This window comes from Zingiber officinale, chromosome 2A (assembly GCF_018446385.1).
Source record: "Zingiber officinale cultivar Zhangliang chromosome 2A, Zo_v1.1, whole genome shotgun sequence".
Classification (NCBI taxonomy): domain Eukaryota; kingdom Viridiplantae; phylum Streptophyta; class Magnoliopsida; order Zingiberales; family Zingiberaceae; genus Zingiber; species Zingiber officinale.
Window position 1 is genome coordinate 10,275,661 of NC_055988.1, and position 22,161 is coordinate 10,297,821.

General features: G+C 41.0%; 3 protein-coding genes across 4 annotated transcripts; 2 read left to right on the plus strand and 1 right to left on the minus strand.

The window, feature by feature from the left end:
* The first annotated feature begins 52 nt into the window (after positions 1-52).
* On the plus strand, positions 53-5,135 carry LOC122040693 (histone chaperone ASF1B-like). Of its 2 annotated transcripts, none has more exons than XM_042600117.1 (4): positions 53-447; positions 3,603-3,718; positions 3,801-4,117; positions 4,645-5,135. In XM_042600117.1, exons 1-4 carry the CDS (start codon positions 339-341, stop codon positions 4,877-4,879), a joined length of 777 nt encoding a protein of 258 aa, XP_042456051.1. In that variant the 5' UTR covers positions 53-338; the 3' UTR covers positions 4,880-5,135. The 2 variants fall into 2 exon arrangements, with proteins under 2 accessions (XP_042456051.1, XP_042456052.1); XM_042600118.1 differs by lacking the exon at positions 4,645-5,135 and adding an exon at positions 4,469-4,528.
* A 1,982-nt stretch (positions 5,136-7,117) lies between these two features.
* Positions 7,118-11,415, plus strand: LOC122040694 (probable galacturonosyltransferase 5). Its single transcript, XM_042600119.1, has 9 exons — positions 7,118-7,359; positions 7,465-7,517; positions 7,610-7,651; positions 7,758-7,854; positions 7,960-8,018; positions 8,654-8,868; positions 9,011-9,368; positions 10,248-10,766; positions 10,902-11,415. Exons 1-9 carry the CDS (start codon positions 7,239-7,241, stop codon positions 11,175-11,177), a joined length of 1,740 nt encoding a protein of 579 aa, XP_042456053.1. The 5' UTR covers positions 7,118-7,238; the 3' UTR covers positions 11,178-11,415.
* Positions 11,416-12,320: 905 nt separating this feature from the next.
* LOC122040695 (chaperone protein dnaJ 49-like) lies at positions 12,321-16,315 on the minus strand. Its single transcript, XM_042600121.1, has 3 exons — positions 16,132-16,315; positions 14,873-16,056; positions 12,321-12,715 (listed from the first exon to the last, which is right to left on the minus strand). Exon 2 carries the CDS (start codon positions 16,007-16,009, stop codon positions 14,888-14,890), a length of 1,122 nt encoding a protein of 373 aa, XP_042456055.1. The 5' UTR covers positions 16,010-16,056; positions 16,132-16,315; the 3' UTR covers positions 12,321-12,715; positions 14,873-14,887.
* Positions 16,316-22,161: the final 5,846 nt, after the last annotated feature.

Genomic DNA, 22,161 nt, shown 5'->3' on the forward strand with positions numbered 1-22,161 from the left:
CCATTTTTTTTTTATAAATATATTTACATTTGGTTATTTTTCATTCGGTCGCGTGAGGTTCCAGTACTGCTGCCTCCGGGGAAAGAGGTCAATCTCGGACCAAATCGGTCCCCAGCGAGCGAACCACAAACTCGAAAAAGTCTTTTCGGTTTCTTTCCTCTTTGTTGCTTCCCGCTTTCTTGCCCGTCTCCGCTTAGCCATTGGTTCAAGACTAGGGTTTTCTAGCGCCATCACTGCCCAAGCGGATTGATGGCCCTTTCTCGTTTCTAGGGTTTTGTTCCTCAGATCCTTTATCTTGGTCGTGTCGGTGCTGGCCGGATTCCTCCCGTTTTGCGACCATGAGTGCGGTGAACATAACGAATGTTACGGTGCTGGACAATCCCACGGGGTTCCTCAGCCCGTTCCAGTTCGAGATCTCGTACGAGTGTTTGGTTCCTCTGGAAGATGGTATGCTCTTCTTCTTCTTCTTTATTTGTTTTTCTTCCCTTGGCTGATGATGTGACTTCTTGATGAAATAAAGTTACATTTTCTATTATTTTTTTTGTTTCACTGCCATGTTGCGTCATGGATTTGAAATGCCCATGTCTCCTTTTGTCTGGTGTTGTTTTTGGTACTTGTTCTGGAATCAAAGAGAAAGGGGTTTAGGGTTTTGAGAAGAGCTTTTTATTGGGATACATTAATGGTGTTCCTGCTCAAATGGTAGATCTTGTGTGCAAATTATCGAAGCGGAATAGACTGAAAGGGGGAAGAAGCGTTTATGATTCATTCGTGGAGTGACATAAAAAGGCGTAGTGAGGAGGTAGTGTGCTCTGTGATAATTTGGCATGTCTACTGGTGTTGAAACAATTGGGAATCCATGTTGGATGTCCAGAAGGAACTAAAATAAAGCCTAACATAGGCAAATGAAAATGTAGATGGGACAACTGAAGAATTTTTTAATCTACTATTTTTTAGAGGAGAGTTTTGAATCATGACATCATGCACTACATGAATCTGTGCTGACTATAGTATAGTGACAATGCTGCCTTCAGAATGGTAGTTGTATGCCATGTAAAATCCCTTTTTTGTAGTCATAATCTTTAGATTGCTACTCATTCATATGAAGTTGAGATCCTATATGCCTGGTTAATTTCTTCTTTCCTAGACAAAATTCAGATTTCTTTCTATTCATAAAGTAAACCTCATATGATTATCATAAATATTGTACTTTATACAGCAATTTTCATATAAAACTATAAATATAACAATGAACTATGAAGGCTTATGTTTGCCTTTGCATAAGTCTATGAGGAGAAAACTTTCAAGCACTAACCACCAAACAGAATAATCTACACAATGCGCCCAATCAGTTTTCGCGTGGATGGTGCATTGTAAGGAGTGAGTAGATTTACTCGGCCTTCCTTCTGAGGATGGATATACTTTTGAGAAATAAAACCTCCATCATTCAGGCTGCTGAGGATCCTCATGAAATATGCTTCTTTACACTCAAGTTTTGAGTGTGAATTGACTTGCAAAAGCAATGGACTAATTGGCGTCAGTGCTTGAGGTTGTATCATGAGTTATATGCAGCATCTTACTAATTACGGCTACAAAAGTTTGATCAAATACAAGAAAAATATAAATATGAGTGGTTTCCTTCATTGGAGACATCTTGTCAGTGCTTCCATATACAATTCATTCATTTACCATTTTCCTAAATCTTTGTTGATGAAGATAAGGATGGGAGTCTAGTGTCCTAAATAAATGGATTAGTTTTAGTGACTTGCAAGTTCTTAGTTTTATTACTTCACTTCACGTGTTGAATATATCATTTTAACATATAATCAATGTTAGTTAATTTGCACAGTTGACTAGACTGACATCTGTTTTTCCTTGTACCCAAATCAATTGAAAACCACTGCCAACAACATCCATTTCCATTATGGGTGATTGGGGCTGGAGCTTTTCTTAGGAAAGCAAATTGTTTAATCCTGATAACTCTTGAATGATATAGATATTCAGATATAGCTACTTCAAGAAACCCTTGTTGAAATGAAAATGATTAAAATATTGCTGTTCTCATTTCGTGTTCTACAAGTTAAACTGCTAACAGACTAGTTGTAATAGACCATAGTTTTATCAATTTGAAGTGAATTAGTGAATTTTGAAGTTAATAAATTGATTAATCATTTTTATCTTAAGTGCCTATAGTGTATACGTATATACACTTAGTCTCGTACCCATACTTATATGTGTAGATAGATAAATGGAGACAAAGATAGAGGTGGATAAACAGATAGATAGGTAGATGGATAGAGACAGATTTTTCATGGTAAGAAAAGTCATTCATTTTTTATGCCTTGTCATCTTGTGCTCAATATTACTGTGGGTTTAATCTATTCAGCCTTGAAATGAAACACCAAAATGTGAAGAAACAAGTATGCATCTTCTGCTTTATGTTTGCGTGTGAGATAGATGAACATTTGCAGTAGAAGACAGTTGACAACTGACAATCATTAAGGATTTTGTTTGTGCGCTAGAAACATATGGTCCTCTTGAAACTTAATAAGTAATGCTACTCACTTTAAATTTTAAAATATACCATAAATAAACTTATATAGAAAATTAAATAAAAAGACAAAAAAAGCTATATAGGTAATGGAATATAAATATCTTATAGAAAATTATGATAAGAATAACCAAAACACTTCATTGTGACAGCCCAGGTGATCCAAGTGGGTCTAAGGATTATTTTTTTAATGATTTTGGATCATTTGAAATTAATTATCTTATCTATATTTTGATATTTAAGAATGGCAATTATTATATACCAGCTATGTTTCTTTTTATATAATTTCTGTTTATGATTATGAATTATTGAATTTTATGTTATTTTTTTATTTTTCTGGCTGCAATGTAAAATATGCAATATTTTATTATAGTTATGTATTTTTTTGCTTATTAATTATTTCTAGGTTATTCTAATATCATTTGCTTAGGTCCCTGCTCACCTATGCCTAGATGCTAGGCAGTGGATTGATCACCCATCCTCTAAAACAACCTTTCATTTCCTTTGTGCAAGATACTCTTATTTCTTTGACAGATGTCTCAATGGTAAATAATAAACATGGTTATAAAAGAACTACAACCTAGATACTTTTTCCTATTAACAAAATACTATCCACATGCTGATTAAATTCTACATTGAGTTTAGCTGCTGAATGGATGAATGCAAAGATAATTGTTGTTAATGAACCATATCTGGGTTTCAGTGTTGTTGTAATTGAATTAAGCCATTCAACAAGTAACAACAGTCAAGTTTTGTTTCCATCTGCAATTTGTCAACTTTAATGTCAATAATGGATTTGGGGTTGAACACCATGGCATTGAAGAATTTGTTTACTCATGTTCACAAGGCATTCTCTGTTTTTGTTGTCAATCAGTTTCCTTAATGACTCGAATAGCAAATTTATTGTTACTTTGAACTTTGAACTTGACATTAGATATGCTACAAGTGGGAGGCATTTCAGAAGTTATTGTGTTTATTCTATGGGTCCTAACCGAGAATTTGTTTTTAAATTCTTATTATTAGTGCTGATATGTTCTATCAATTTTCCCTTTAGATTTGGAGTGGAAACTTACATATGTCGGATCAGCAGAAGACGAGACTTATGACCAACTCCTTGAAAGTGTCCTTGTTGGTCCTGTCAATGTTGGGAATTATCGCTTCATTTTCCAGGCAATTTCAACTGAATACATGATTCTCAAATGGCCCTTGACATGATTTCAGAGAGTGACATGCTCCTATTTCTAACTTTCAGGCAGATCCCCCAGATCCAACCAAGATTCGCGAAGAAGACATAATTGGTGTCACTGTGCTACTGTTGACTTGCTCTTATGTGGGGCAGGAATTCATCAGAGTAGGCTACTATGTGAACAATGACTATGACGACGATCAACTTCGGGAGGAACAACCTCCACGGATTTTACTTGACAGAGTCCAACGGAACATCTTGGCTGACAAGCCCCGCGTGACAAAATTCCCAATTAACTTTCATCCCGACCCGAGTGAAAATGGAGGGCAGCAACAACAGCCAACTACTACCTCACCTGAAAACCAGGCCGTAGATGATCCAAGGTCTGTCCAAACCCCTGAAAAACATACCAAGGGTTAGATGTTGCATTTGTTCTTTTTTTTTTCTGTGGTCATGTAGGATTTTCAACTGCTTTGGTGGTCATCCAGTTAATATGATTCACTTTTTTCCTTCTCCTTTTTGCAATTACTAAGAGACTTTTCTCAATAGATGATGATGATTCAGCCATCAAGTCTTGTTGCTTGTTGTTTTAATGATTTTTGGAACTCGATTAGTTGTTCGGGTCAGAGCTATGTTTTCATTGTCGGAACCTGTCTGAGGATTGAAGGAAATTGCTTAGTTTGCGCCACCTTACATGTTTCCAAGAACTTATATTTTTAGAATTTGGTGTGAAGATGTTCAGTATTCTTCATCTGGAGTGCTTGAAAATTGGCAGTTTCAATCATCTAAAAAGACTTAGCTGCGTACACCATGAAGATAAAGAGAAACAAGGCTTACATACATCTTCACCTAAATCAAGGGTGCACAGCTTCCATAAGTTTCCTCCTCAACCTCTTCTTCGAATTCTCAGGCTATGGCCGACACACGATGATCTCTGTGACCATGATCAAGGCAATCAAAACCCTCAATTCTTGTTACAGCAGAGGCTGAGCCAGGAGCAGCAGCAAAAATCACTGGTGGTGTTGGAGGATGTGGAAGCAGCATATGGCCATGGAAACAGGAATCGTGTGCCAATGGGTTTGAGACCCGCGGCGGCGGAGATCCAGAGAAGAACGGCGGCGACGGAGATGATGCGACTTCGTTAGATTTCCCATCCTGTTAATTCAGGGGCACCAGTTACCATCTTGATCATGAAAAGTGTACGAGCTAAGTCACAAAACAATTCTTTAACCTTGGAAAGAGAAGTGAAGCTCCATGCCGGGCTGCACCACCGCGGCTTGGTGCACACCACCTCAATTCTCCGGCCATCCGCCACCGCAGTTGCCTCCATTTCTTATCCTCCTTTTGAGTTCAAGAATCAAGAAGATGATGGCCTCTGCTTTGAATGCAGGAAGAGACGGGGAGATTGAAATGGAATTTATAGGGATAGATGCAGAGTATCACATCGCTGAGGAATTCAATGGTTTGGGCTGGAGGAAGGGATATGATTCCGTTAGGGAAGTAAATCTATCAAACAAATGGCAGGTTTTAACGACCGTATCTATTGACTTAAATACGTAGTCAAAAATGTCATTTTCTTCAATTTCAAAATATATTTCAAATTTCAATTTATAGTGAATTAAACGTCTCATTAGCAAATTTTAGCATGTGCCTAAGCATGCACAAGGTTAAATAATTCCTTAAATTAAATTCACAAATGTGAACATAATCATGAATGTTAAACAATAAAGAGAGTAGGTGACCCATGAGGCCATGAACACAACAAAATTTTATTTTCATTTTTTTAGTATCAAATAGCTTGTGATTGTATAGACTATGTCTAGCTCGGCACGACATGAAAATGTGGATCGATAGCTCTAGTTTTGACACCATCTGTAGAAGATTAAGCAATGGTAGTAATTGTTTAACCTCCTCCTCCATTAATAGATTAATAGATCGTACCTTTCTACTTAAAAGCTAAATTGTCAACTTCACGGTTGGCTTTGACGCATTGACAAGCAACTGAAGAAGACAGCCCTCACTTCCATGCACATGCATCTCTTTTGTTCCCATTAACCTAATTCTTCAAATCTACACGTTAAACTCTCCTCCTCCTCCTCTTCTTCTTCTTCTTATTTTTAACAAAATTACACGTAGACAACTCCTCGGCTTCCTCCTTTAACTTGATATTTTGGTATTATTATCGAAAAAATGCCACAAAATCTATGAGCCAGAGCCGCACCTTCTCCTCGCATCCCGAATATTGATTAGCATTGGCCCTTGTATGTGAAAGCCACCTTCATGCCTTTAAGCTTCCTTTAGACCTACATTGAACCCTCATCCGCATGATTCTTTGATGTTTGTCTATCGACAATACTCAAATGTTGAGCATCACCTATGATCTACTCCTAGTATTGCTCTCCTCTGTGGAATAACAAGGAATGAACAAGTGACACTATTGAAAGTATAGACTTTATCGTGATTCGGAAATGATGACGGTTTGATTGTTTTTGATAGTTCTTAATCTTAATCGTCAAGATGATTTATTATTTAGAATTGTCAGTTTATGATTCAATTCATGATTTATCATGATTCAAAATTATTATATTAAAAAATTTAAAATTATAAATTTGTAAAATCTTTTCCCATCGTGAATAATAAAATTAATCATATACAATTAGTTATTAAAACTGACGATTATAAATTAACTCCTATTTTTTCAATTATTAAAAGTAATAATATAATAAAAGAAAACTATTGATTAATTATTAAATAATTAATTAACATATAAAAATATTAATAATTATAGTTTAGTTAGTTAAAATAAGTTTATTTGAGGTACTGATTCGAGTCCTACCACTAATCCTTCCTTTTAAACCGTCTATTAAAAAAAAAAATAGTCCCGTGAAAGAAAGCTCAATTTTAAATAAACATGATATTTATAAATAAATTCAGATAAAAAATTAAAATTGGTTATAGTTTTCCATAAAACAAATCACATATATAAAGGTGGTTGATGAAAAAATAAATATATATTCAACTTGTAGGAAAAATTATTATTATTATTTTTCTTTATGAATTTTTAAATTTCTATGCGTGAAACGCAAGTATCAGACGTGTACTTTAGCCCATTTCTATGCATCGAAGTGCTCATAGACGTGAATTTCAATCCATTTTTAAAAAATTAATTTATAAATTATTCCAAAATCATTTTTTATATTAATTTCCCCGCATATACGATTTATTTTTAATATTAAAATATGGTTCGACGAGCCAAACGAAACCATCAATCGGGTCAAAGTGATGCTAAACTAATTAGGCTGGAGGTCACGTGCCGCATAAAAAACCCGATGCGGGCAGAAGATGGAAATTTAAGTGCTCGAATTATTCGTCCTTGTGACATGAAGCACACGACGCCATTCGTCGCCACCTGCCGCTTTCAACGACTAGAGATCCCAAACCACGGCGAGGGCAATGCCGATCTCCTGCTCCATCCCCGCCGCCGGCCGCCCTTGATCCGCCGCCATGCCTCCGCCGCGCCGCCGGAGGCTCAAGCTCGTCGTGCTCGCCCTCCTCGCCTCCTCCTTCCTCGCGCCGCTCTTCCTCTTCCATCGAGTCCCCGCCGCCGATGTCTACTTCTTTATCGGTAGTCAGTCGTTCAGACTTCAGTTTGCGAAATTGGATCGATAGATTCGCCTTTTCTGCAATGGCCGTAGTTGACATTTTGTGGGGTTTGTGTTGCACCTTGTAGCGAGGAGGGAATTTGACAAGGAGGGCACGCGGAGGGTGAAGAATCTGTATTCTGTATGATCCACTGGCATTGTTTCTTTCGATTTCTCTTCGGGATCTATGTCGTTTTGCGATAGCGTTCTTCTGACTTTTGTAAGAAATTTCAGGGGAAAGCGTCTGATGGCATGAGACTCAATGCGCTAGCGCAGGTTTTTCTCTTTGGATGTTTCGGCATTTGGATCCTTTGTTAATTGATTCATGACGAAGTCGATGTGGGTCAATTTTTAAGTGATTTTTACCTTCTTTTGGTTTCAGGAAGTTGGAGGAGAGAAGCTGCCTGAAGGCGTTGTATACAAGGATGAGGTTCCAGAAGTTATGGGGAGTGCTCCCAGTAAAAATCAATCCATCCATGGTAAGTACTTTGAGTGTATCCTGCATATATTGGTAGATTGGTAGAACATGTGTTTGATTTTCTTCCCTTTTCATTTTTTTTTGGGAATAAATGGTCTCGGTTCAGGCGATGCTGGTGATGGACGGATTCGGACCAATCATAGATCACCTTCTGATGGTAGAGAGGTACTTCTTCTTTAGCACCAGGAGAGTTTCTACATTGTCTTCCCTGTTTGAGATATGAGAACCAACCAACAACTTGATTGTTTTTTTACTTTCTATTTCACAGAAGAGTTATCACGCGTTTATGCAGATAAAAACCTCCTTAGTCATGCAACTCTAACGTTCACGACTTTTGTGTTGTAATGCCCATGCCAAATGACACTCAAAATTTCGGAGGCAATTTGTTAGGAAGAAGATATCTGCACCAAGAGATATAAAGGAGCTTTGAGAAAAAGGAATAAAGAGATTTAATTTTGATTGAACTTCCTTACATTTCCTTTTCCATTATCTGCCTTAAATAATCCTGCTTACAGCTCTTTACAATTAAACAAGATATCACTCCCTACTAAACAACCGACAACATCATAATGCCACTGAGTTAACTGTAATCACAGGACACATGGACGTAATACTACATCTGCACATACATCAAACCCATTAGATAAGATGCATGGTAAACTTCAACCAGGTCATGAGAAACATTGAATGAGTATTGCTCCATGATCTACATGCAATGCTAAATCTGAGATTGTTTGTTTGCTTATGAAGAAATGATTTTATAGACATAAACATAGATGGCTGTTGCAATATTAAAATAGGATAAGTACCAAGGAGCTATGACTCGTTTCCGCTCTCATCCATCAACAACAGATAAGTTGAAGGACATGAAGGATCAGATAATTATGGCCAAGACATATTTGCAGTTTTCTACACCAAATAGTAAATCTCGCTTGTTACGGCAGCTAAAGCTTAGGATAAAAGACATACAAAGAATTCTAGATCAAGCTAACTCTGATTCAGACCTATCCAGGAGGTATGCTATTCTACATGACGAGAAAAGAAATTCACTCAGCATTCTTACAAACCGAAATATTTTCTTTCCAGATAACTTATTTAGGGAAGAGATGTTTTGGTGCAGAGTATATATCCTTTTTGACTGAGAACACTTTTTCCAGTCATTTGCAGAAAATGAAAGCCATGGATATTGTGTTGTCCAAAGCTGGTAAGGCTTATCCAGATTGCTTTGCTCTAGCATCAAAGTTACGTGCCCAGTTATACGATGCTGAAGAACAGGTTAGGGCTCAGCAGAATCAGGCTTCATATCTTCTTCATGTGACTGCCAGAACATTCCCTAAGGGTCTTCACTGCCTATCCATGCGCCTCACTACTGATTTTTTTGCACTAAAGCCCAAAGATCAAGAGTTGCCTAACATTGATAAAGTGCATAACTCTGATCTCTATCATTATGCTATTTTCTCTGACAATGTAGTGGCTTGTGCTGTAGCTGTGAACTCCACAATAACCACAGCCGTAGTAAGTATTCTATCCTCTGTATATCTTTCGCCATTATGTCAACATGCATAAGTTTAAACAAAAACTTCTACATTTGTTGATTTAAGAGTTTTTGCTCATGAAAGTGGTACACTCCATTTAAAAGTGCTTTCACTTTTATGAAACGTTAGGTTATTTTCAATGTAAATCATCATGGTGATCAGCGTTTCTAGAAAATTTGTACATACAGACAATTGTCTTTTTGGATTTCACTGATCAATTTTATTGTATCTTATGTGAAAATTAAATGTTTACAATTTATAAAAGTAAAGAAAGATTTTCGAGGCAATGTGAATGAGCTGATTTCCATCTAGGTTTTGATTTCTCAAACTTGATTCAACTCTTAAATTCAAGCTCATGTTTACCTCATTCAAATTTCACCAAGCTTCTTCTCAACTCAGCCTATGCTTGTTAGTAACTAAGAAACAAGTTCAACCTCAGGCTAGAAGCTTATCAAAGCTCTAACAGAGTTTAAGTTAGCATTAAAGCTCAATCTAAAAATAGATTTTAATACAATTAATCACTTGGTTAGTCTTTCAAAACAATACTGCAAGGTTATAAGACACTTCTATCAATAATTGATTAAGTTTATGAGTTTTTGTGGGTTAAAACTGGTTTGCCTGACCTAACATACCTCAAATTGCTCAGGTAGAGGAAAAGCAGGGAAGTTATTAACTTGAGGTTGACTCAAATTCATTTCCATTATGTCCTTTCATGTGCTTTCTGACAATATTTCACACAAAGTAGGCAATTAATCAATTATGTATTGAGTTGCTGTACTCCAACTAGATTACTAGATTATTATGCTACCAATGCCTTATGACACTTGCTAGAAACATTTATTGTTCACTTCTTTTGCAGGAACCAGAGAAAGTTGTTTTTCATGTGGTAACCGATTCAATTAATTTTCCAGCAATGGTCATGTGGTTTCTATCAAATCCAAGTGGAGGAGCCGCTGTTGACATACAAAGCTTGGATGATTTTCAATTCCTACCGGCTGGTTTCAGTGTCATGTTTATGCACCCATCTTACGCTGATCCAAGATACACTTCGCTGCTGAACCACCTTCGTTTTTACTTGCCAGATATGTTCCCCTCCTTGAATAAGATTTTGCTTTTGGACCATGATGTAGTTGTCCAAAGAGATCTTAGAGAGTTGTGGGCTGTTGATATGAAAGGGAAAGTAAATGGTGCAGTGAACACTTGCAAGGAAGGCATGCCATCACATAAATTGGAAATGCTCGTCAACTTTTCAGATCCTATTATAGCTAAATTTTTTGATGCCAAGGCGTGTGTTTGGGGATTTGGGATGAACATGTTTGATCTGCAGGAGTGGCGAAGACAAGGTTTAACAGGAATTTACCAAAAGTGGGTGCAACTTGTAAGTCACACAGATTGTCAGTTCCCTAATTCTTTATTCTTCTTTACTTCATTTGTGATTTTCTTACCACCATCATGGCAAGTTCTTTCAAGAACATCTATTGAGAAATTTGCTCATCCGTTCATCCAACTCCAGGGCAAAAGTAGGAAGCTATGGAGTGCAGGGACTCTTCCTCTTGGTCAGCTACTCTTCTACAACCACACTGTGGCCCTGGATTGGCAGTGGCATGTTCCTGGACTCGGTCATGAATCCGGCGTAGAAATGGCAGAGATTGAGAGGGCAGCCGTGGTACACTATGACGGGAATATGAAGCCATGGCTGGACATTGCGATTCCAAAATACAAAAGATATTGGACCAGGTTCCTTGATTACAGTAACCCATACTTCCAACAATGCAACATACATGAATAATATACAGGTTCCAACAATGCGACAATGCAATTCCAAAATTTACTGGTTTCTCGAGTTAGAAATTGGGGATTAATTCTCCCCTTACATTTTTTTTCTTCCTTTTTAGTCTTCAATCATGTATATCTCTACCTTCTAACAGTTTCAAATTTTTAGGGAGCCTTGGTTGTATCGATATACTATTGAGGAATAAAAACAATTCTGGAAAGAGCCTGACCTGGAACTGGATAGTTTTGTCATGGTGCATTGCAATGTTGCCTATGTACGTTGATGCCTCTGTCATAATTCTCTAATGTCGTATGAAATATCACAGGTTCTAGCCACTTGCAGTCCAGAAAGACCAGTCTCGAGTAGATGAAATGGTTAGACGAGATTACTTGCTGTTTGGCCATGTGAACCAGATAAAAACTTACATTAGGAGGATCTGTATGGAGCTTCTGGCCGTATCAAAGTGCGAATTAATCTGTGTAGATCCCCTTCATGAGTTAGTTTAGTTCCTTTTCAAACAGCGTATAACTTAGTGCCACCCAACAGATAACTATTAAGTTAGTTTTGTTCCTGATGCTGTCTCTCGCTCCCTCTAGGGTATGTTGTTCAAGTTTAAGCTACTCTATCACTAGTTAGTATAAACGCTAGTAAAAGATCATCAGTGGTATCAATCTGAATAGGATGGGTGTTTGAATTCACCATTCCATACCATCTTCTAACGCGAGCCATGAGCATCTCTTCTATGCACCGAGATGGCAAGCATGAACACACTACAAAAACAAAAGCAAGATGAACACTAATAGGAAACATAAAATATCACTAAAAAGGATAGTCCCACAAAACAAAACTACTGTTGAACAGACCACATGACAACAATTTTACCCAGACTCTCCTTCGCAATTTATGATTTTATATAGAAAAGAGATCTCAATTTGCACATATATTATTTACTCACAAATTTAATTTAAAAAATCTTTCATGGCAAGGTCAATAACCATTTTGGCTTTATTTTTAGGATCTCCAAGCACGCCTATCATAAAAGAAAGCAGCAAGATCTGTTTGTTTGATATAGAACCGATAACATAAATCTTTCATGAGCCATGCTGTTCCCGCCTGTTGGCTCCATTTCCTGTTTATTTGGAGAGAGAGAAACAAACAGAAAGGAAAAAAAAAGATACATATAAGAGAACATAAAAACTAAAAAACATGACACACAATGCCCATACCCTGACATGGTTTACAAACCAACCACAGGTTTATAGCAAAGTAACATTCAGGTTGGGAGAAATCTGAATACATTATTATGTTGAGCAAACAGATTCATTGATTCCATCATACTGGCTATTGAAGATTTCTATACAATAAACTCTGTGAAAAGAAATAGTCGGTAGGTTTTAAAGATGCATCTAATCAAAATGATATCTGAAGCGTCGAATATTCCAACCAGATTTAGATTGCAGGCTTCAAAATCAGAAGACAAGGAATAGGTCATGTAGTCGGTGTCTTAACAAAATGTTGTCGCCTTAAGTAACCTTTAAAAATCCCTGGTCAACCTGCAGGGGAGAAGTTATCACAAATGATAAAAGCAAAACAAGATGGAATAAAAGCAATAGTTATCTGAAAAAAATTGTGCGCGGTGTGTATTAGAAAGACAGTCCTATCTGGAACAACATATATATTCATCAGGTACTTAAAAAGGTGTATGGGAAGTGGCATGCATTTAAATAATGAACATTTAGATATTTCTTACATCACAAAATGAGGTGATGGAACAAAAGAAAAGATGAATTGCTAAAATTTTGATGTGAATTGTAGTTCATGGCTGTGTGGGTAAAACAAACTTTATTCAAACCCAATAATTTGGTTTAAACTGGATAAGAAAACACAGGAATAGAAATACAAATAATTCAACTAGCACATAAAAGATAACAAAAGTTGGTCAAAGTGATCAAGTGAGCCCTTTTCCAAATAATATAGAAATGGGCATTAGCAAACTTATCTCTTGAATTGAAATAATATATAAGGTTTAATGTCAGTCAAGATTATCATTACAAGTAACCATTTATTTTACTGAGATGTAAGACCCATGCTTATGTGTTAAATGGCATTATTGTTGAATTTGCCATTGATTAACATTTTCAAAATACACTAATGAATTCTAGCATATTCAAGTTTACACAATAGGAAAAAGACAATTGCAACTCCATTGATAGTATAATTAATTTATGGTGGAAAAGGTGTACAAAAATCCCACTTTTCTATGAGAGGATGTCAACAAGATTAGTGAACTATAAAACCTTGAAAACAATAATAAGTCATATATGCATGTACCTTCTAATTGTACAAGTAATCTTTATGTCAAGTAATATAATGTCTTTGAAAATAATGAAAAGGATGTTCACGAAGAAGCTAGGAAATTGGCTCAATAAGAGCTCATTTATGCTCATTCAATATTTAAATAAAACAATAAAATTCGAACACTAGTGGTTCGTTCATGAACAAAGCTCGAGACAGTGTATGAATGAACTTGTTTATTAACTTGTATAAAGTCGATTATAACCTTAATCTTTATATTTTATATTCAAATATATAAACATATGATTAATATCTTAAAAATGTATATTTTTATATTATTTTAATGTATCAAGAATGAGAAAATAATTTGTTTCATTTATTATTTCAATGTTTAAACTAAATTACGAATATAGTAATTTCTTATTGAGTTTGCTTAAAAATGTCAAGTTTGGCACGAGCTTAACAAGATTTTTAATATGCAAGTTCACTAAGATAAATAGGCAGCATAGTCAAGCTCATCTCGGTTAATTTATAACCCTAAATATGTTGATAACAACAAAACCAATTTTCTAATTCTATCATCTATTTGGACTATAGATCTAATTGATTGCAAATGAAGATATTTTTAGTGCCTCCTGATAACAAACCCAAATGCCCTCGTCTTAGTGACAACCAACACAATAAATGAAATATATCCTGACACATTGATTTAAATTGGTAAAAGGTGAATCTACTAAATAGGAAATTGGAATGACATTAAAATATCATGGCGATGTCAAAATCTTAAAAAAAAACAATTTTATTCTTATAAAAACATCTCAAATAATTATCATGACTATTGTCACATATAAGCTTAATCTTGCAACAAGATTCTCCCTAGAAAAGTAATGTAGTGAAGAAATATGTTATATGAAAGGTGAAAAGTGTGCGAAATTCAATAGGTTATATAATCATTAAAGACAAGTATGGTTAATTTACTTCCACAAAAGGGAGATCCTTCCGCAGCAGAGAGAGAAGGAAAGGACTACCCTAATATTTATTCTTCCAAATATGAGCGGGAGATTGAAGTAGGACAAAATTGGTGGATTATGGAACACACCAAGACATTTCCATCTAAACCCCCAAGATCAATAATCTCATTAACCTAATACTTCTAATAATTTTCATACCATGACATATGTTTGGTGATATTTTTCAGTATTAGCCTTAACATTCAACTTTGTTGTATGTATTATTTCCCAACTCCCCAACTAAGATCTGCATATGTAGATACCTAAAGCTAGACCTATTAACAAATATAAAAGATATATTAAGAAAGAAAGTAGAGCAAATAATCTAACAAATGAAATATCTTAAACTTTCAAAGGTAGCTGAAACTACTGTTGCAAAATCTGCAAAGATGATTGCGGGACTACCTTGAATTAATGGCATCAGGCTGTTGCCTGAAACTTCTGAAGCATGTCACAGTGTGGCGACTGGTAAGACAGACCCCATTGTCGTCTCTGTAATTCAACGCGGCAGTTCTGTGTAAGAATCCCAACATAGTCTCTCTCTACCTGTTCTTCCAAAGAAGTACGTTTTTGACTCTGATAAGGATATTCTTCTTCAAAATTCACAGATTTGACAAAGTACTTCACGCCCCTAGATGTCTCAAGCTTATGCTGATAAGGGTAATTTCGGTTGAGTGTATAGACGGGCTCATTTGATGGAAGGAAGTTCAGCAGGAGCAGAACAAGGATAGGCAAAATTTGTATCAACATCCGAAGGTTAGGATTGAAAGAACCGTGCATCTCATTAGCACTCGCCCTACCCATACCACCAGTTCTAAATTGAAATGTGCCAAAAGAAGTGGCGACTGCAGGCCCTCCTCCGTAGAAGAAATTCCTAAAGATCTCATCAGCATCGAAGTCCTCATCATAGAACCCATTAAACCCATTACTCCTACGGTGTGCAGCAGACCGTGTTAATGCAGGTTCATCGGAACCAGACACATCATACCTTTTCCTACTCTCTTCGCTACTAAGACACTGAAAGGCCTTAGAGACTGCCTTAAAGGCTTCTTCGGCGCCAGGCGCCTGATTCTTGTCAGGATGGACCTTCAAAGAGAGTTTCCTATAGGATTTCTTAATGTCTTCCACGGTACAACCCCTCTCAAGCCCCAGTATCTGATAGTAATCCTTTTGCTTTTTGATCTGCCGGATAATCGTAACTTGCTCCTCCGTGTACTCTCGGGCTGAACCTGAACCAGACCCATCAGAGCAATTCTTAGCCTTAGAAGAAGCCGCCGAGGCACCAGCACGAGAAGAAGCACCACCGGAGGGTGGTCGATCACGCTGGGGGGCGGCGTTCGACGACGCAGCAGAATCATCGGGACCTTCAGACTCGCCATCAACCGGCGCTTCGGCGTCGGACAGAAGGCCCTCGATTGGCAGCGTGGGGTCAAGGCGTCGAGCCTTGGAGAGGAATTTGAGGGCACGGACGCGGTCCCCCGCCTCCAAGGCATCCCTCCCGATCCGGAGGCACTTGAGAGCCTCATCCTTGTTCCCTTCCATCGCCGGATTCGATCAGATATCGGACCTCCGAACCGATCGCTGGAACCCTAGAAGAAAAAAAAATAGATCGATAAAAAGGCAAAGCAGAGATAGAGATGCGATAGCGTGTGCTATAGATCTACCTTTACGCGCAGTTTGGGATCGGGAAGGCCTTCCGCTCCCGGAGCGGGAGGGTCGAGCGGCAGAAATCCGCCTGAATCAGTTGGAAGGGGCGAGAGAAACGGCGAAAGAGGAGGAAGGGGAAACGAAGGAGACGGTGACGACGGACGGCGGGTGGGGAGGGATTTCACACACCGATTCAACGCGAGCTCGACTAGAGAATTCCGATTAATACTATGCGAAAAATTCGTTTTACCACTATAACTTTGATCGTTTTTGCAATGCCCCTTATTACTTTAAGAATTTTAACTTTACCCTGAAGTTTGAGATGCCAATAAGTGGGAGGAAGAAAAATATATTTCGAATGCCAATTTATTAGGAAAAAAAACAAAAAAAAATATATAATATTTTTGATTAAAATTATTACGATCTAAATCTCGTATATGAGCCCTTGTTATTATTTGTTATTATGCACCTTGAATCCTATTCAATATAGTAAAATATATTGTCCTGCAATAATGGTACAGCGGTTAAATTTTTTAAATGATTAATTAGATATTTAAGGATTGAATTTTATTCTGTGTGTACTACTGTAGAATTTTTTTTAATGAGATAATAATTCTAAAAATATTGACCATTTGAATAGACTTTTATATATTCAGATAAAGGTGAGAAATTTTCATGGATTGGATAGATTATTTTTAGAATTAATCCGTTCGAAAAATTAAATATCTAGATTATAAAAAAATAATAAAATATTTTTTTTAATGTTAAATAGAAAATTATTATCGTTTTAAAAATCCTGGTGATACGGTTGGTAACGGAGGGGCCCAAGAGAAAAGTCAAGGTCGTGTGGCGGTCAAAAGTCACGAGGAGGTGGTGGTCAATAGTCATGGCTAATTGGCGGTCAAAAAGGCAGGCTAACAGGGCAGTCAGGGCTCAGCATCGGCAGAACCAGGCGGAGGCATGTCAGGATCAGCAGAGCTGAGCAGGGCCAGCCCGAGCTACAGACCTGCAGTAGAGGGCCAGGAAGTACAAAGTGCAGGATGCAAGTCGGTATTGGCAGAGCTAAGCAGAGGCCAAGAACTGGAAGTATAGGCCAATGGGTCAGGGTTGGCAGAGCTGAGCAGAAGCAGCCCGAGCTACAGACCTGCAGTAGAGGGCCAGGAAGTACAAAGTGCAGGATGCAAGTCGATATCGGCAGAACTAAGCAGAGGCCAAGAACTGGAAGTATAGGCCAATGGGTCAGGGTTGGCATAGCTAAGCAGAAGCAGCCCGAGCTACAGACCTGCGATTGAGGGTCAGGAAGTACAAAGCGCGGGATGCAGGTTGAAGATCAGCGTAGCTATGTCTAGACAGTTAGGGCTGCAGGTCTGCGAGTTGGAGGCCTGGAAATGCGAACCACAGGCGCAGGCTGGTGCGGGGACACAATAAATCGGAGGAGCTAAGCAATACGGGAGCGAAGAATCTCAACGGTCCTTCAGGGATAATCATTACATACCAACGATGCGGGCGAAGGCGGAGGTTCCTGAAACGAAAAGATGCCCTCATAGCCAGTAGTCACCGGTGTCTCTCACTCTGGACAAAACCCAAGTGCGGCGGAGGTTCCTAAGCGGAAAGATGCTCTCACAAATAACAGTGTGACAGTGTATGCGGACTAGCGGACAAAGCGGGCGTCTAACGCTTTCCGGCAGGGAGGCGGGTTAGGAGGACGCATAAAGGGAGAAAGCCCTCGTCGCAGTGCTGCACACACTCTCGTCACTTCTTTCCACAACTGTTTTTCCCTTCTTTTTTCTCTACTGGGAAAAGGACCTGACTTGAGCGTCGGAGGGCCTGATCCGGGGACTTTTTCCCTGGGTTTCGGTCCCTAACGTGGGGGGGGAGATGGTCTGAGTGTGCGCAAGGTCCTGTAGCGGCGTCAGCCACCCGTGGGGAGCCCGCATCGCCCGCGACTTCCCGTCAACGCCCAGTCCACCGCGACCGGCCTCTGTCCGACTCAGCCTCCGGACGGGATCAAATTTGGCGCCGTCTGTGGGAACACAAGAGCCTGTTCCGGAGCGTGAAGATGGAGGACTCCGGTCGAAGCTCTAGCCGGAGGATCAACGTGACTATGACTGCGGGGGAATACGAGCTTTTCAAGGAGGTTAGGAAGCAAGCCGCCTCCGAAAGACAAGGCACAGTTTCACGACCCCGCCTAGCCCCTGAGGCATCCAAAAAACTAGCTCCCGCTTCCGATAGGAGCTCAAAGAGGAAGCAGCCGGAAGAACTTCCACGTGCTTCATTCCGAGAGCCCCGTCGCGATTATCATCGGGCTGGACCTCGCGGGCGCAGTCTAAAGAAGGAGGAGCCGCCAGCCTCAGTGGCGGAAAGCTCTCTACACCCGCCTCGGGATTCAGGAAAGGGGAAGGCCATGATCCTGGCTGAAGACCTGCCCGAAGATCCTGACGATAAGGTACCTTTCTCTGACCAGATCTTAAAAGAAAGCTTGCCGAGGAGTTACCGAGCCCCAAACATTGGAGAATATGATGGGAGCAAGGACCCAGAAGAGCATCTGAGAAAGTTCAAGAACGCGGCTATATTGTATCAATATAGCGATGCCGTCAAATGCCGAGTCTTCCTGCACACTCTGTCTGGATCGACGCAAAAGTGGTTCGATGGATTGCCCCCAGAATCCATCAGTCGCTTCAGGGACTTCAAAACGGCCTTCCTACGCCGTTTCGCCAGCAGTCGTAAGTACCAGAAAACCGACCATTGTCTTTTTGCTCTCAAGCAGGAGTCAACTGAGCCCCTGCGAAGCTACATCAATCGATTCAGTCAGGTAGCCAACGACGTCCCCTCTGCCACCTCTGAGATACTGATGAGCCCCTTCTCCCACGGATTGTGAGAAGGGGAATTCTTCAGAGATCTCATCAAAAACCCCGCCCGGAGTTTTGACGACATGGTAGAGAAAGCCTCGTGCTACATCAAAGTGGAGGAAGCGCAGGCCGCTAGGCGGAAAGCCGAGAAGACGATGGCATCAGGCAACCGACCTGAAAGAAGAGCACCCCAGCCACCCCAGCCCTTCCAGCGCATTCAGCCAAGGCCTGCCCCCCAGCTCGCGCAGGGAGCCAGACCAGCTCCGCGAGTCGCCGCCATACAAGCGCCCAGGCCTGGACCCCGGCGCTGGCGCCTCAAATACAGAGAATGGAGGAAGAATGGGCTGCAGCTGGACGTGCTCGGCAGGCCCGACCCGACCTAGCTGGCCCATCTAGCCAAGCTGGCCCCGGCGAAGACCGAAGAGAAGCCGGAGAACTTGATAATCGGGGCAACGTGGCTGTGCGAGAGATCGGTATGATCTCAGGAGGGCCCACTGACGGGGACTCAGGCCGGGCTCGTAAAGCACATAGCCGACGACTATATGTGGGGGCCGTGGGATGCAGCTACGAGCAGACATCTGGTCCTATCCTCAGCTTCGGGCCCCAAGACTTGGAGGGTTTAGAGCTGCCCCACGATGACGCCCTCATAATCAGGGCCGTTATTGCTAATAGCCGAGTGGCTCGGGTCTTTGTGGATACCGGGAGCTCGGTCAACATTTTATTCAGGGCTGTGTTTGAGGAGATGCAGATCGACGCCGCTGAGCTCCAGCCTGTAACCACTTCCTTGTACGGGTTCACATGTAATGAAGTCAAGCCCATGGGTCAGATCAAGCTGGCCATTTCCATGGGCACTGAGCCATTGGTGCGCACGCGGAGGAGCACTTTCATTGTGGTGGATTCGCCTTCCTCCTACAAGGTTATCCTGGGAAGGCCAGCCCTGCATGAGTTCCGAGCTGCCGTTTCCACGTTTCACCAGAAGATCAAGTTCCCGGTCGGCGAGCAGGTTGGGGGGGTCAAGGGGGAGCAGAAAGCGTCTCGTAGCTACTACATAGACATGGTCCGAGTAGAGGCACGCAAAAGCCGGAGGACGCAAGATGGGGGAGTACACGCTATCCAAGAGGAACCGCTACCTATCACTGAAGAACCGATTTCTTGGGAGGAGGTTCAGCTACACCCCGACAGATCGGAGAGCATCACTCGCATCGCCAGTGACTTACCTCCAGAGCTTAAGGCGGAACTAATACAGTGTCTGCGTCGCAACCGAGACGTCTTTGCTTGGTCGCCAGAGGAGTTGCCCGGGGTCAGACCAGAAGTAGCCGAGCACAAATTGCATATCATGCCCGAGGCTAAGCCAGTCAAGCAGAAGAAGAGAAACTTCCCTGCTGAGCAGAATAAAATTATCCGAGCTGAAGTAGAGCAGCTCCTGAAGGCTGGGCACGTCCGAGAGGTGCAGTTCCCGTCCTGGCTCTCTAACGTCGTGTTGGTAAAGAAGTCAAACAACAAGTGGAGGGTGTGCATAGACTTTCGCGACCTCAACAAGGCCACTCCAAAAGACTGTTATCCGCTCCCGCGTATCGATTAGGTAGTGGACTCAACAGCTGGTTGTGAAAGGATATGCATGATGGACGCTTATCAGGGATATCATCAAATACCCTTAGCCCAGGAAGACCAGGAGAAGGTCAGCTTCATAACGGCTGACGGTACTTTCTGCTATACCGTCATGCCATTCGGACTCCGGAACGCTGGGGCTGCCTACCAAAGGATGATGGACAAAGTCTTTCGGGCTCAGATCGGGCGGAATCTAGAGGTTTATGTTGATGACATCCTGATCAAGTCCCCTCTGGCGTCCAGTCTGATAAAGGATATAGAAGAAACCTGTGGGACTCTGAGGCAATATGGGGTGAAGCTGAATCCCTTGAAATGTCTGTTCGGGGCCAAAGGAGGGAAGTTCCTGGGTTATCTGGTGACCGAACGAGGGATAGAGGCCAACCCTGAGAAAGTGCAAGCCCTTCGGAACATGCAGGTCCCTCAAAATCTGAAGGAGATGCAGAAGCTGGTCGGCAGGATAATAGCCCTGTCCCAATTTATCTCCAAATCCGCAGATAGAGCGGCGCCCTTTTTCAAAGTGCTCAGGAAAGCGGCCAAGTTTCAGTGGACGGAAGAATGCACACAGGCCTTTGAAGAGCTGAAGCAGTACCTGGAGTCTTTGCCATCGCTGTTTAAGCCTATTGTGGGAGAACCTCTTTGGGTCTACTTGTCAGCTAGCCCCGAGGCCGTGGGGGCTGTGCTGGTTAAAGAGCAGGACAATGTACAACGGCCAGTGTATTTTTTTAGTCATCTATTGAAGGGGGCTGAATCTCGGTATACGGCCCTGGAGAAGTTGGTCTATGGACTTGTTCTCATGGCTCGGCGTCTCCGACCGTATTTCTTGGCGCACCCCATTACCGTCTTGACGAACAGTACAATGGGCCGAGCTCTCACCAAGGTAGAAGTGGCGGGCCGGCTTATCAAGTGGGCAACTGAGCTAGGGGAGTATGACATACAATATCAGTCTCGAGCCGCAATCAAAGCACAGGCTCTGGCGGATTTCCTGACAGAAGTATACCCAGCGGACTCAGAAGATGTCTGGAAAATCTACGTGGACGGGTCGGCTAACCATCGTGGGAGTGGTGTAGGAGCACTACTCATATCCCCACAGGGAGATATCATGCAGTTGGTCGTGCGGTTAAGTTTCAGAGCTACCAACAATGAGGCAGAATATGAAGCTCTACTAACAGGCCTGCAAGCAGCTCGGCATGTGGGGGCGAGTCGAGTCATCATACATTCCGATTCCCAGCTGGTAACTCAGTAGACAACCGGGCAATTTGGGGTGAATAGCGAGAGGATGCAAGTTTATAAGGAGGCTTATGAAAAGATGAAGGGAGAATTCAAGGAGATCACAGTCACGAAGATTCCTAGAACTGAAAATGAAAGAGCGGATGAGTTGGCTAAAATGGCTAGTTCCCTGAGTACATGGACGATCGACCGATCTATAGCGCAGACCTTCCTTGTAGCCCAGATAGATTTACAGAATAACGCGGGAGAAGTAATTGATTGGAGAGCGCCCATAATGAGCTTTCTTCAGCAAGGAGCCCTACCCACCAGCCCTGAAGAAGCGCGTATGATCAAGAGGCAAGCCCACTCTTATGCAATGATTGG

Bases quoted from the DNA above. Each gene is read 5' to 3' on its own strand.
- LOC122040694 (XM_042600119.1), top strand. From the start codon at position 7,239: ATGCCTCCGCCGCGCCGCCGGAGGCTCAAGCTCGTCGTGCTCGCCCTC. The intron at 7,855-7,959 runs GTAAGTACTTTG...GTCTCGGTTCAG, and splicing joins TAAAAATCAATCCATCCATG to GCGATGCTGGTGATGGACGG. The intron at 8,019-8,653 runs GTACTTCTTCTT...ATATTAAAATAG, and splicing joins CACCTTCTGATGGTAGAGAG to GATAAGTACCAAGGAGCTAT.
- LOC122040695 (XM_042600121.1), bottom strand. From the start codon at position 16,009: ATGGAAGGGAACAAGGATGAGGCTCTCAAGTGCCTCCGGATCGGGAGG.
- LOC122040693 (XM_042600117.1), top strand. From the start codon at position 339: ATGAGTGCGGTGAACATAACGAATGTTACGGTGCTGGACAATCCCACG. The intron at 448-3,602 runs GTATGCTCTTCT...TTTTCCCTTTAG, and splicing joins TTTGGTTCCTCTGGAAGATG to ATTTGGAGTGGAAACTTACA. The intron at 4,118-4,644 runs GTCTGTCCAAAC...TCGAATTCTCAG, and splicing joins CAGGCCGTAGATGATCCAAG to GCTATGGCCGACACACGATG.